The sequence below is a fragment of the Drosophila teissieri genome, chromosome 4 (assembly GCF_016746235.2).
Source record: "Drosophila teissieri strain GT53w chromosome 4, Prin_Dtei_1.1, whole genome shotgun sequence".
NCBI lineage: Eukaryota > Metazoa > Arthropoda > Insecta > Diptera > Drosophilidae > Drosophila > Drosophila teissieri.
Window position 1 is genome coordinate 1,271,282 of NC_053033.1, and position 15,122 is coordinate 1,286,403.

General features: G+C 33.2%; 2 protein-coding genes across 3 annotated transcripts; one reads left to right on the forward strand and one right to left on the reverse strand.

Moving 5' to 3' along the window:
- Positions 1 to 2,704: 2,704 nt before the first annotated feature.
- On the reverse strand, positions 2,705 to 11,756 carry LOC122622835 (calsyntenin-1). 2 transcript variants are annotated; one of them, XM_043801395.1, is made up of 12 exons: positions 11,636 to 11,756; positions 9,511 to 9,674; positions 8,915 to 9,057; positions 8,362 to 8,862; positions 8,192 to 8,299; positions 5,803 to 6,852; positions 5,689 to 5,743; positions 4,270 to 4,824; positions 4,120 to 4,203; positions 3,927 to 4,057; positions 3,502 to 3,625; positions 2,705 to 3,443 (listed from the first exon to the last, which is right to left on the reverse strand). In XM_043801395.1, the coding sequence occupies exons 2-12, from the start codon at positions 9,623 to 9,625 to the stop codon at positions 3,376 to 3,378; spliced, it is 2,934 nt and encodes a 977-aa protein (XP_043657330.1). In that variant the 5' UTR covers positions 9,626 to 9,674; positions 11,636 to 11,756; the 3' UTR covers positions 2,705 to 3,375. The 2 variants fall into 2 exon arrangements, with proteins under 2 accessions (XP_043657330.1, XP_043657331.1); XM_043801396.1 differs by having other exon boundaries at positions 11,705 to 11,747.
- Positions 11,757 to 12,594: 838 nt separating this feature from the next.
- LOC122622863 (ADP-ribosylation factor 2) lies at positions 12,595 to 13,554 on the forward strand. The gene is made up of 4 exons (XM_043801475.1): positions 12,595 to 12,756; positions 12,871 to 13,133; positions 13,200 to 13,325; positions 13,384 to 13,554. The coding sequence occupies exons 1-4, from the start codon at positions 12,690 to 12,692 to the stop codon at positions 13,468 to 13,470; spliced, it is 543 nt and encodes a 180-aa protein (XP_043657410.1). The 5' UTR covers positions 12,595 to 12,689; the 3' UTR covers positions 13,471 to 13,554.
- The last annotated feature ends 1,568 nt before the right edge of the window (positions 13,555 to 15,122 follow it).

Consider the following 15,122-nt stretch of genomic DNA (forward strand, 5'->3'; position numbering starts at 1 on the left):
GTCCATTTTCGTGCTTATAGTGTATTTATACAGTCAATGCAAAACCGTGATTTGACTCAAAAGTTTATATCAGAACTGTTTTATGTTGTTTTAACTCGTCCAGAGGTGTATTTGTTTGATATCAGAAGTTTTTGTCAAGATTTTTCATTATTCCACTCTTATCTTAACATTACCTGAATACTATAACCAAAAGAAGTTCGCACAAGCTTAGTAATTATAAAAAATTGATAAGTATATATAAGAAAAACAAGAGAGACCGCTATAGTCGAGTTCCCCGACTATCTGATACCCGTTACTCAGCTAGTGGAAGTGCGAAGGAGACTCTTCAACACGGACAGTTTTTGACGGTTAAGTGGGCGTGGCAAAAAGTTTTTTGGCAAATCAAGAGAATTTACAAGAGTAACAAAAATGTGAAAAAATATCAAAACATTTTTCAAAAGTATGGGCGTGGCAGTTTTAGACGGTTTGTGGGCGTCTCTATGTCTCTAAGAATCTGTATGCGTAATCTCAGCTTTCTAACTTCTATAGTTCCTGAGATCTCGACGTTCATAGGGACAGACGGACATGGCCAGATCGACTCGGCTATTGATCCTTATCAAGAATATATGTACTTTATTTGGTCGGAAACGCTTCTGCCTATTACATACTTTTCAACGAATGTAGTATACCCTTTTACTCTACGAGTAACGGGTATAATTACTTTATAACTGCGTATTAAATGCTGTCTTAAAATTATCGGCTAGTTATCAATTTTAGCTTCGTTTCTTTTTCGATTTTCAAACGAAAGTATATCGGTATTAAAACTGTAGAAGAAAGTCGTAAAGAAAAGAGAAAGAGAGACAATATGCTTTCTAAAGTCTACCGGCGAGCTGTCGATTTTAGCTTAATTTCCCTTTCGATGAATATATTATTTTGTTGCTCCTAAAGTTAAAAACAAATATAGTGTGAAGGCTGGAAACTTTAACTTATTAAATTAAATTTAATCTTAGCAGAATAGGCGTTTTTTGTTATTTGCAGAGTATTTTCTATAAGTTAAATTATTGATAAATTATCTTCAAGTACAAAAAAAAAGTATTGATGAATTATCTTCAGGTATGGTACGAAAATCTTATGTAAAATGTTGTAAAAAATAATGTATCATATATGTTACATGTTTTTTTGTTTGTTATGTTTTTTTTTCTAGGCGTATTGATTGGTACTGAAGGCACATTACTTACGGATCAGACACCTGCCACCAGTTTTGGCGTCAATTCAATCTAAATGCCGACATTTTGATCACATCAACTTAACTTACTTGGCAAAAATGTGATCGTCTCCGAACTTGTGATCTCCTCGAATTTATCATATCGTTTTTGTATACGGTGCAAATGATAGTGAGTGTACTCCAAGTATTCAAAAAATTTGAATCAAAAACCTAGGAAAAATCCCTAAAGTCTAATCCAATAATATATTAATTTAAATTTCGATTACTTTGTAGAAACATTTTTATAAGGAATTTAGCTAAAGTTGCAGAATTTCCAAGTCTTTTGGAAACCATATTTGTAACAATTTATATCAATTTACATACTATGATTAAAACAACAAAAGCAAGAAAGGAAGCTATCTTCAACAATCCTGTGCTTATATAACCTGCAGTATATATTACAAAAACAGGAGAGAACGCTATAGTCGAGTTCCCCGAGACTCTTGAACACTAACAGTTTTTGGCGGTTTGGGGGCGTGGCAAAAAGTTCTTTTGGCAAATCGATAAAAAATTCACAAGACTAATAAAAAAATTAAAAAATATCAACAACTTTTTCAAATGGGTGGGCGTGGCAGCATTGGCCGGTTTTTGGGCGTTAGAGTGGGCGTGGCACAAAGTTTTTTTTGGCAAATCGATAGAACTTTACAATACTAAGAAAAAATGAAAAAATATCAAAACATTTTTCAAAAGTGTGGGCGTGGCAGTTTTGGCGGGCTCGTGGGCGTTACAGTGGGCGTGGCAACAAACTTGTTCTGCGTCTATGTCCCTGGAGTCTGCATGCTCAATCTCAAATTTCTAGCTTTTCCAGTTTCTGAGATCTCGACGTTCATACAGACGCACAGACAGACGGACATGGCCAGATCGACTCGGCTATTAATCATGATCAAGAATATATATATTTACATATATAGTCGGAAACGCTTCCCTCTAGCATACCCTTTTATTCTACGAGTAACGGGTATAACTACCGACTAAGAGCTCTTTATAAAAATCAAACAACAAAACTATGATTTATCTCCTAGTATATAATATCAATATTTCGACTGTTGCTATGGTAGCGTTTTGCTAACGAAATTACATATCGTTAGAAAACTGATTAACCTGAATTAGAAAACTTAATGATCAAAACTATCGAAGTTATGATTTGTTTTCCATTAATTTCATCAGAAAGGGACGGACGGACAGGATATATTAACTCGGATGATGATACTGCTCAAGAACATAAATACTTTTTATGGTCGCAAATGTCTCCTTCAGTGCGTTAAAAACTTTTGACTGATATCAACATACCCTCCGCAATTTTTATTAAGAGTAAAACTGGAATTTTCCCTTGCGAAAATTGTTTTTTTTTGCTTCCTTTGTTAAGACCATTCCCGCGTCTCCATTCAAAACAGAATAGGCCAGATATATTCCAAAATAGAGTAACATTAAATAAACCAATTAAAAATGCGATTTTAATGGTACATTTTCAAATTCATAAATTTATGGTCGATTGAAAAATAAAATTATTATACCTTCGATATGTTCCTTAATCTAAGTTGTATACTTGAAAAATAATAAATCAATAACAAGTTCAGCTTTATTAAATAACTCCCAATTTTGGCTATTACGATTCTTTTCAAAATTTGTTATATTAAAATGTTTGGCTTAAATTATTGGGACGGAGAATCCTCCTTCTATGCATTAGCGAAAGAATGCAGTTGAAATTTAGACATGCGCATTTTACATTTTTAGGTCAGAGCTGGACAAACTATAAATTAAATTGATCTTACGTGTATATATTTTTATGCCTATAGCTTTTATTATTTATGGATCTAGCGGCGCTGGTTACATAATAATTGTACTATTTCTTAGCTATATTTTTGTTCGCGATATTATTTTACGTACATGCATATGGTGTGTTACGCACTTCCACTGACTTAGTTTTTACAATTAAACAATTGCAACAAAAATGTTTTATTGCAAAACAAACTATAAATGCGCGTCTTTACAATTAAATGTGCATGAATATATGCAGACTGTTTATACCTCATTTATTACCTTCTGCATATTGGTTGATTTAGTGGTTTATATTTTATAAGCACATTTACATATTTTAGTTCCAGTGTTGAGAAAAATATTCATTACGTAATTTACTGTTGGAAAATATTGGAGTTATCCCATTCGAGTTGATTAATGTGGGTGAATCCGTCCTTTAAAGCTAGTGCCAAAGATATCTCTTAAACATTTTAATTATATTTAATGAGTATTTACTATACCTTCATCCTCCTCAGATTCAGAATTCTCTGATTCAGAACTCGCGTCAGATGTAACATCTGTTTGTATGGGATTTATAGTTATGGTCAAAGCTGAGTCATCCCAAACTAAACCATCATCGGAAATCTAAGAAAACAAAAATTCATTAGTAAGAAAGATGATCCTTTTAAAATTAACATATTACCAAAATAAACTGGCCGAACTATATAGATAATGATACTTATCAAGAATTTTTAAGCTTAATATATCTCAACTAGTTTGTGCTGAAACGGGGAGACAGACATGGCTATATCGGATCGGATCAGTTGAGATTCTGATCAAGAATATATATACTTTATATGGACTTAAGTGGATCTCGCGATTCAAACTTCTAAGCGAAAATATTCGAATTGCACGGGTATAATCATATGGTTGTAAATATACTTACTTTTGGACATGGTTGATGGCGTTCAATATATTTCTGGCTGTTTTTTAAACGTGCAATCGAGACTCCACAAAGTAATACCGCCAAAAAAACACTTACAAGAATTATAAGCATTGTAACGTGTGACCCTTCAGCTAAAAAAAGGATTTAAGTTTCTACAGATGTTTATACAAATTTCTTTGGCATTTCCATTTACCTGTGTGTACAAAAGAATGAATGTGAGATTTTGGTTCTTGCACATTGTTTGTATGCAGAAGGGAATATGAGTATACCTTAGAATCTGAAGAAAATAGATAAATTTTAAATATATAATACATATTTTTATATGTAAGTATTAGGAACCCACCAGTTGACTGATTATCATTGCTATTTATCGAACCACTGTTCAGGTGAAATGTTGTTTCAGTATTAATGTTGCTAATCGAATTTACTTTAGATAAAGATGGAGAAGGAAGTACATTTGTTGACTTAAACAATGTCTGTTTAGGATGCAATACAGTAAGTGTGAGTGTATATTCCCCACTTTTAAATTGGGAACTTTGTTGGGCACAAGAAAGCTTAAAAACACGGTTAAGATAATAAGCAGGTTTCTTATTACTATACACAAGGGACCGTAACACATTTATATAATTGCTAATGGTATCCTTTCCAATCATTTCGACACCATCCTTATTAATATTGGTCTTAATATCCATGCTAGAAGACAATGACTCGTCTCCATCTATTTGAATGTCCTCATGATCGGGATTCAAAGAAGGAAATACAACAACAGTGCAGGAGTCAAGATGATTTTTCTCTTCTAATTTTCCATTATTTTTAGATAGCGAGTCAATGCAAGTCTTTTCCAAAATGTGTACTCCCAATTTAATTTCTTGATATGATACCAGCTTGTTTGAAGTTCCTAAAATCAAATAACGGGAAAGAACATATTAAAATAAATTAAACAATTGGATATGTAACTTCTTTTGATATTCATAATTATTTATATTAGATATTTTCACACCAATTAGTTTTAGTGTAACAGCAAAAGATTTGGGATATGCTTATGCACATACGGAAGTTAACGTCGACCACGCCAACTGTAACGGCAACCCACCACAAAAACCTACCAAAATTATTTTCAATTATTAGTATTTTTTTAAAATTTCATTTTATACCCGTTATGTAATGTAATGTAAGGAAGCGTTTTCGACCATATTAAGTATCAATAGCCGAGTCAATCTGGTCATGTCCATCTGTCTGTCCGTTTTAACGTCAAAATACTCCTTGCCACGCCCACCCTAACGTCCAAACTGTTTTGCGAAAACGAACCGTGATTCCAACCACTTTTAAAATCTTGGATTTCTTTTATTTAATGACTAATTTATTGTTTGAAACACGTATTTCATATTTATTTGATAGAAGCATAAATTACTTCGGCTTCGGCTGCACGACCGATACTTTCAACAACACTTTTGACACGATCTCTCTCAAAAATGTAATTAGGAAAATGTAATGATTCCTAGCGTCAATGACTTTCTATATCAACCAAATACGACACTATTTTATTACTGCGATATCGGACTACATTCATGGAAAGTGATTCATGTAGAAAAAAAGGGGCCAGACTCTATAAAGTACATATGTATGGTTTAAAATATTAGACAGAACTGTATAGTAGCACTAAAGCTACATGTTCGTTACTTGTAAAGTAAAAATTTATATTATAATTGTTTAATACAACAGAAATCTATCTTAAAATCTATTGTAATTGTGATTTACGTACCAGATATTGCTATTTTGGGGGAATTCGATTGCGGAGTTAGATAGGAGGTTTCCAGCTGTAAGATTGATTTGAATTTATGTTATCTTTTAATGACAAATTTAGTTTTTTATTTACCGACGTTGAGCCGACATCAATATCAATGCCGAGTGAAGCTATCGGTTCGTTAACCATAATATATGTCTCAATTGGTGGCAAGCGAAGGGAACTTTCATTATTACAAGTCAGCGTTGTACGCACTTCTATGTTTCGGCGTCCTACCGTGGGCTTTTGTTTAATGTTAATATACTGAATTTTTCGCATCAATTGTTCAATATCATGTTTGTTTTTCGCCGCAATGTAAATTTCGTTCATTTCAATATTTTCTTTAATCTGGGTGTTTGCATAATCCGATTTTTCATCATTACTTTGCAACGGCTTTGGAGGTAATAAATGTTCAGCACAGGTGGTTCCACATTTAATGTCCTCTGCGGTCAAAACACTGTTGATGGAGACTTTTACCTCAGAAATATCTCCATTGAAGCCATGTTTCAGTCTATTTTCCAAGCTTTGGTAGCAGGCACCAATAGCTAAGGAAGTATTTACTCCGTGGGCTGCGTGTAAGGGCCAGTCGTCAATTACTTCTGGGTTGCTATGACGATCTTCAATAGAATTTTCGAAACGTACGCCGTCAATAAATAAATCAACTTTGGACGGATCTTCAACATTAAGAACATAGTGATGCCATTCATTGTCACAGACCTCCGGTATTTTCCAACGCCATTCAGCAGGACTAAAGATATTTAAATCACCTTCGTTAAAATTTTTTCTTAATAAAAAAATAAGCCGACAATTGCGAACGAATAGTGCCATATGATGACGGTTCATTTTGTGGTCGTCCGCACTGCAGACAATATGCTCCTTAACATGTTTATTATTTACACCCTGACTATTGTGTCGAAACAAGGTAAGAATGCTGAAAGGTTGTGATGAAAAATCGTAATGGTCAATAACAGTGGCAGGAACTACTACTCCAGTAGACCCATCAAAGTGAAATATGGGTTCTACACCTTCGTCATAGCTTAACTCTTTAGTCCATTCTGCGCCATGTGGTAAAAGGTCTTTCACTTTTTGGCTTGCAGTGCAATTCGATATGTCCCGATCGCACCCAAATGAGATGTGCTTTGTCTGAAAATATAAATAACAAGAACAAATTATAATCATTGGACCCAATATAATATTTGGCTGATTGCAATGCACAGATTCCGAATACGGTCACAAAAATAATCCCTGAAGCAAGCACTTAAGATAACAGGACGATAAAGTTTGTATCCTGCCAGAATGTGCAAAATAAATGTTTACGTTAAATTCGGTGAAAAGCGTTTAAAATATTAAACGTAGAAAGTATATATATTCGTGATCAGGATCAGTACCCGGTCGATCTGTCTGTCTGTTCATATGAACACTGTGAGCTCGGGAACATGTAGATTCGAGTAACGCTTATATTGTGCACGTTTAATTCTGATGGTTGCCACGCCCACTTCAACGCCCAACCTTCCCAAAACTGCCATGCCCACACTTTTGAAAAATCCAAAAATATTAAAAAACAAGAGAGAACGCTATAGTCGAGTTCCCCGACTATCTGATACCCGTTACTCAGCTATTCGAAGTGCGAAGGGGAGCCTTTAGCACATACAGTTTTGGGCGGTTTTGTGGGCTTTAGAGTGGGCGTGGCAAAAAGTTTTTGGCAAATCGATAGAAATTTACAAGACTAATACAAAAATGAAAAAATATCGAAACATTTGTCAAAAGTGTGGACGTGGCAGTTTTGGGCGGTTTGTGGGCGTTAAAGAGGGCGTGGCAAAAAGATTTTTGGCAAATCGTTAGATATTTACAAGACTAATACAAAAATGAAAAAATATCAAAACATTTGTCAAAAGTGTGGACGTGGCAGTTTTGGGCGGTTTGTGGGCGTTAGAGTGGGCGTGGCAACATGAATCGACAAACTTGCGCTGTGTCTATGTCCCTGAAGTCTGTATGCTTAATCTCAACTTTCTAGCTTTTGTAGTTCCTGAGATCTCGACGTTCATACGGACAGACGGACAGACAGACGGACAGACGGACATAGCCAGATCGACTCGGCTACTGATCCTGATCAAGAATATATATACTTTATATGGTCGGAAACGCTTCCTTCTGCCTGTTAAATACTTTTCAACGAATCTAGTATACCCTTTTACTCTACGAGTAACGGGTATAATAATGTATAGAATTTATTGTATCTTGAGTTGAAGGTGCAAAAAAATATATGAAAACCGAAATTCGCTTTATATTTTTGATGTTTAATTTGACAAAATCTTATTTTTTCGAACTTTTTTCTTATAAGCAAATATTAAAGAAAAATTTAAATAATTTTAATTTATAATATTATATATCTACAAGTCAAATTTCTAGTTACAAAGAGTTTGAACGTCAATTACTTGTAATCGGACCAATCGTTATTTGAAATTAATATTGATAGGCTTACCTTAAGAGCTATAGAAGAATGAATCGTAAGGTCTTCATTTTTGCAAGAAATGTCACATAAATCAAGACGAGCATTAGGAAACAATTGAAGACTTTCAGTGCTCCCAGACTGAAAACACAAATAACAATAATTCAAATTTAGTTGCATTCAATTTGGCTATGTATACATACCGTGTAGTCAATTCGTTCTGGCATGCCTAAATACTTTGTTTCACAAACGCGTCGAACTTTAATACTGACCATAATAGCTGCAGATTCCTTCATTGCACAATCATAGGCAACAACAGATAGAATATGGTTATGAGAAGCCTTGTGAGAAAGTGGTTCAGTGTTTTTAATTGAACCTTCGTTATCTATTGAGAATGGCTCATCATTGTTCAGAATCTCATATTTGCAAACATCACCAAAGAGTGGAGTGCAGTCTTTATCGGAAGCTTCGACTCTTAAGATCTCGTTATAAAGTCTTCCCTCGTCTACTTCAGTTACATAAGACGGTTCTAAGAATGTTGGTGCGTACTCATTTACATCGATAACACTAATATGAACATTGGCTGAATTCGAGGGTGTTCCATCACAGTAAACCGCAACGATTTCGAAATGATAACTTTTGCGATTCTCGCAATTCAACATTCGACGTGCTTTTAAAATACCTAGGTCATTAACCAATTCAATCTAAAATATAAAGTGCAAGTTATTACGTTAATAAAAAGTAAGTAAAACTTACCTCAAACGGAATTTCATGATACGGCTTTTTGAGAATATGAAAGTTACAAATTTTCTCTTCGTTCACTTTAATAAGAGGAGTTATTTCTACAAGTGTTTCGTTTTCTCGAATTAAACCGTGATATGACTTTTCTAATATGATTTCTGAAAAATAACAAGTAATTGTATACATTCCTTTTACAACTTGATTTTTAATAAAGCTCTCATTATACAGTTCTAAGGATGTTATAAATAAAATAATAATATGTATATGTGTTAGTTTCAAATATTTTACTAAGTTATTAATATACTGATATCTGATACTCGAGTTCTTCACTACAACTTTTACCTAACTCGTAGAGTAAAAGGGAATACTAGATTCGTTGAAAAGTCAATGGCCGCTTTTTGTTTGGCCAACTTCTATCGGAATACAAAAAAACATTTTATGCTCTCCCACGCATAAAACTGTTTCATTTTTTTTTTTATATGTAAAAAAAAAATTGAAATTTCTTTTTCGCAGAAACTTAACTGTAGCCTTCTATTTTGTTTTATTTACAAGTGCGGGAAGGGAATTAAATTCAAAATGTTATTGTAATAAAGTAAAGCTGTATACAATACCTTTTTGTATTAAATATTCATCATCATTTTCGTTGGACGTTACGACTCCAGCGACCAGGAGTTCGCCCAACATTACTACAATGCAGACTAAACCAAAGCATTTGTGAAACGTCATGGCTCTGAACGAAGTTCTTTGAATACCAAGACCTAATATATTTATTTTGCTGAAAAAGAAAATGGATTTCAAATTAAAATGAAAACAGACTTAAACGAAAATACCGTAAATATCCCCATTTTTTTGAGTTTCTTAACTTCTTTTATTATTTTAATTTAAAAGCAATAAACATTTAAAAGCAATGACAGCTATTAATGATCGACAGTTATTAATAAATCCTAATAAATCTGTCTTCCCTTCTCCAGGACATAAATAATAATAATATATACGTTTATATATAAACAATACGTTACCCATTTATACCAACATAAAATCAACACAAAATTGGCGCTTATATCATTAGAGCCGACTGGGTCGGCTACCATCACTCCTATCCAATCTATAACAGTATGTTTTAAGTAACGGTTCGCCTAGACCGAGTGTGGTTAACATGTCAATACCCGGCGCAACGGAACATGCAAAAAAATTTTGCCTGTTTAAGCATGGTTTTCTGTTTCGGGATATACGGAAGAGTTTTTAAAAGTGCTAGTGATTATTTTAATTAACTATATGTTATTGCTTAAGAAAAGTTGTTCCCAATATATTTTTATATATCGCTTTACACAGGCCAAACAAGCATAGTCGTTTAATAAATGACGAATTCTCGAAACAAAAATTAATTCATATTATAATGATGAGGGTCGCCAAAAGTAAAATGACTCAATGGCCTCGACAAATTATTTCGTTGCTTAATAGTAAATTTTTTACCCTTGTCATCGTTATGTACATATTTTTTTATTTTAGGTGCTGATGGATTGCGTGAAATATCTTTTGGCAACAAAAAAAAAACCTTCCAAAATTCAAGTTAACAATACACAATATAATTCAAATATGTGTATTTTTGGTCAAATTGGATCATATTTTATACTGAATTTGTTTTTAATTCAGTATATTTAAAAATTTGTGATTAAATATTAATACAATTTATTTAATATACTTTAAAAAGTTATACAGCGATAAAAATTAAAATTTACTACGCCAACAATTTAGGAAAAATTATTCTACTTCATTTTCATTTTATTGTTATGGTTATGGCATTACTTATACAATGGTTATGCCAGCAACAACTAAAATGTCTTTCAAACACTTCAAGCTGACGAGTAACTTCTGGGTCTGCCTAACTATCGAACACTTCTGACCAAAAGGCAAAGCATACCAGTCTACTAAGACGTTTTCTATTTCAATTAAATTAAAAAAATGGTCTATTAGCATGGGCAAAATACACTTTAAAAGAAAACCCAAATAGAGGCTATTTATAATGCATTTAGCGAAACAAATTTTTCCAACTGTTTGAAGTTTTCCACTTCCCATACTAATATGACCGTTTCATTCAGCCACTTGTTCGTCCATTCATCAACTAAAATAAAGTATATGCGGCAATATATTTTTTTAGTTTTTAAACTCACTACAACAGTAGGCATTTGGCAAATGCAACAACAAACACGGAGACCTTTGTATGGGAACAAATGTATGGGAATAAATTACTTCAGTCCCCCAACAAATGAATTTTAAGATCCCTGCAGCGCAACTTTAAAAAATTCCATTTTTTTATTGTTCAGAAGGTAATTTTTTTAGTTAAGCTGATCTTTGTTAAAGCACCAAAATACATTTTATTCAAGACAGTGTACAACTTTTTATAAACTCTAGTTCCCGTGATTACAAAAATGTATTGGCATATATATGTACTTGCATATGCATGAAAAAATCTATTTGTGTATGTGGTTGTATCTAAGAGATACACATTCTGTAACGGATTAGAACAGATTTCGAATGTCCAACTGGACAAATATGGAACCTTTTCGCAGGAAGGCACACATGACCTTAATACTCTTATTATAACTTTTACATACACAAGAAATATACATAGATTTAAATTTACTTCATTATAAAATGATACACATTAATTAACTGTGCACTTTAACGAAAGTCCAGAAAAATTTAATTATTTTATTTGTTTACTAAGTTTCTTACTTCTGTCAGCAAAATGATTACTTATGATTTTGAGAAACCAGTTGTAAGTTTAAATACAGTAGTCAATACCGTGGGAATGTTTATCCGACATTTTTAGATTCCTGTGTAGTACAGATTAATACTTGAAATGCGATAAAAAGAAACACCATATAAGGCCCTGTGCAGACTATGTGCAGACCATATTTAGTTAAGGTAATGAGTTAGGGAATGCTTAAACTGTTTTAACTTACATATGATTAGCATAGCTTCTGGTGCGCTGGGACTGTTTATGGGTGCGTTATTTTTTATCTATAGGTATTCAAATTTCTGGATATTCCACAACACCTTAACCGTACTTTTTATTTTTTTTTATTGGAGGCAACATATATGGCTTATTTAGAAAAATATTAAAAATTTAAAGTTTTTAGTCAATACCACCCTAAATAAATGGTCTGTCATATACTTTGCCTAATTTCAGCAAATCTTAGTTAGACAATAACATGAAATAGCTATTATATAGGCAATAAAACTTAGTGTAAATGACGCCGTAGTAGCAATGATGTTAGCATCCGGAAAACACTTTTATGGAATTACGGCTTATGGAACTAAAAGCACAATGAAAAAGCCCAGTGTAAGCACCCCTTTGCTTAAATAAATCTAATTTTTTGGTAAAAGGATTCCGGCATTATATTAAAGTCCCACAGAGCACATTCGTATGAGCCTTTGAGGATATCCTGCTAAGACACAGTACGTCTAAAACTTTTTGTGTCCCTTTTCTAAATATATTTTTAATTTTTCACTTACAAAAAACTTGTTTAAACTTTTTGCAAAAATCTAATGCCGCATACAAAGTCAGAACATACTAAATGTCGGTGCAGTTTTGTGTTTCTTTTCAGTGGTTTCAACTGGCCATGCTCAAAATATACTGTTTGCAGTATTTATATTTTATTGGCATTTTTATCATCGTTCTAATTTTCTTGAATGTGCAGCATTACTAATCGAATGACTAGTTTACACGTCAATTTACTGGAGACCAATTCTGCCCTACACGAAATAAAATATTATCTTATTAAACATGGGACTAACCATATCTAGTCTATTGACACGTTTGTTTGGAAAGAAACAAATGCGTATTCTTATGGGTATGTTGTTAATGTTTAGCATTTCCGACATGTAAATATTAACCTTTAGTTCAGTATAAATTTTTAAGTACTTGCAATCAACGTGCACATAACATAAAATATTTTTACACACAGTTGGCTTAGATGCTGCGGGAAAAACGACTATTCTCTACAAATTAAAACTGGGTGAAATTGTAACCACCATACCAACTATAGGCTTCAATGTTGAAACTGTGGAATATAAAAATATATGTTTCACCGTTTGGGATGTTGGTGGCCAAGACAAAATTCGTCCGTTGTGGAGGCACTATTTCCAAAATACACAGGGTCTAATATTTGTAGTGGATTCCAACGATCGTGATCGTATAACTGAAGCTGAAAGAGAACTACAGAACATGGTACCTATTTTATTTAAGGAAATTTATGTTCATACGTGTCAATCAATCCCATAATTTATCCCACAGCTCCAGGAGGATGAGCTTAGGGATGCAGTACTTTTAATTTTTGCTAACAAACAGGACCTACCAAATGCAATGACAGCTGCCGAGCTTACGGACAAGTTGCGGCTTAACCAATTAAGGAATCGCCACGTATGTATAAGTGAGAATTGTCTTCCGCAGATATTTACTTATGTATAAATATTTTTAGTGGTTTATTCAATCTACATGTGCTACCCAAGGTCACGGATTATATGAAGGACTTGATTGGCTATCTGCGGAACTGGCTAAGAAATAAAAATATTACTAATATTGTAAGATAGGAATTAGTATTCCTATGCTGAAAAGTAGACTCTAAATAAACTTGTATTTGTATATAAAATCGATGGAATTGTATTCAATAGTGCATTAAAACTGCTTAAAAAAACTTTCCCCGATGGACCTACAGAAAAGTAAATAATTTCTGGATGTGCATCAAATACTATTACTGGATTAAATAAACAATTTATTTTATACAGACTAAACTTAATAATTAAAAATTTTTCCTGTTGTATTCTTAAAACTATTAATTCAAAATTTAAAAACGCCTAGTTTCATGAAAATTTTTGATGTGTTATGTGTATTGCAACAGTCGGTGTTTTAAGTTATCGTCGCTTCTAGTTCAAAAGCATATTCAAAGCAAAAAGCGGTTCGTCAATCAAAGTGATCCTGTTTTGAAAGAGTATATTCATATCGCTTGCTTACTACGTTATGATTAGAGAAATATCTTGGACTGACATTAAATTTTTTTGAATTTTGAGACGTTTTTTGAGTTCTTAGAATTGAATATAGCAATTGTCACCGACAATAAAAAATTTCTATCGATATGCCAGAAAAATGTTGAAATTACTCGTTGGCAGTTGCACTGCCCAAGTAACTCTGAACTCGACTATAGTGTTCTCTCCTGTTTTATATAACTAATATAAATAAGTAGTATGGCCTTTTAGTCTTCGATTAACGGGTATAAAAAAGAAGAAACAATGTGGCATTGGACTCTTACTTTTGTAGATCGTTCTACATTGTCTCATAATCGTAATACAATAGCTGCAGTTTCTATCTTACCAATGTTTACTTTTTACTTGTTTTTTGAAATTTACTTATCACGTGAATTTAAATATAAATGGTTATTAAAGGGTGGATAATTTAATAGAGGTTAATTACTAAGTAAGCTCTTACAGCTTTTAAAGACTATACTACAGCTTATCCTTTTCATTCTTAAGTCATTGGTTTTGGCGATCTATTTCTGATTCGCTATAATGTACCCTAAATAGTAAATTTCCTTGCGTAAGAACTTAGTCTTAACTTATTTATTTCTTTTGAAATAAAATAACAAACATGTTATATATTAATTCCACCTTCAAATGGGACCATCCAAATTTGGTATTCAGCATAGGTTACGTACGTACGTATAGCCAATCAACTAATCTATTATACCCTTTTACTCTACGAATAACGGGAATAGAAATCATACAAAAACTGATATCTATACTTTAAGGTGTCGTTTTTGCTTAACAATAGGCGTCTGCCTTCGTCCGTTCTTGGGTGGTATATACTTCCAATATTTGGACCCCCACTGTGCATGTCAACAGACTTGAACGGCTTCAGTAAAAATGTATGAAGTTTGCACTCCAGCTCCTGCCATTTTTTGATCCACGTCCTTTTATATCGCAGCCAGTATTGTCTCGTCCATACCTGCTCATTGGAGGATGGGCGTTCGAGAGCTGGGCTGCTTCTTGTTAATGATATATTGGACGGAAACATTAAAAGTGTTTATCTTTTGGGGTTATTTAATATAAATATTCCAGCAAAAAGTCTTCGCACCTTGGTCCTGAATGTCAGGACCACTTATGCGCGGAATGAACCCATCTATAGGGCCTTGCGATTATTTAACTCTCTTCCTGCAAGCATTCG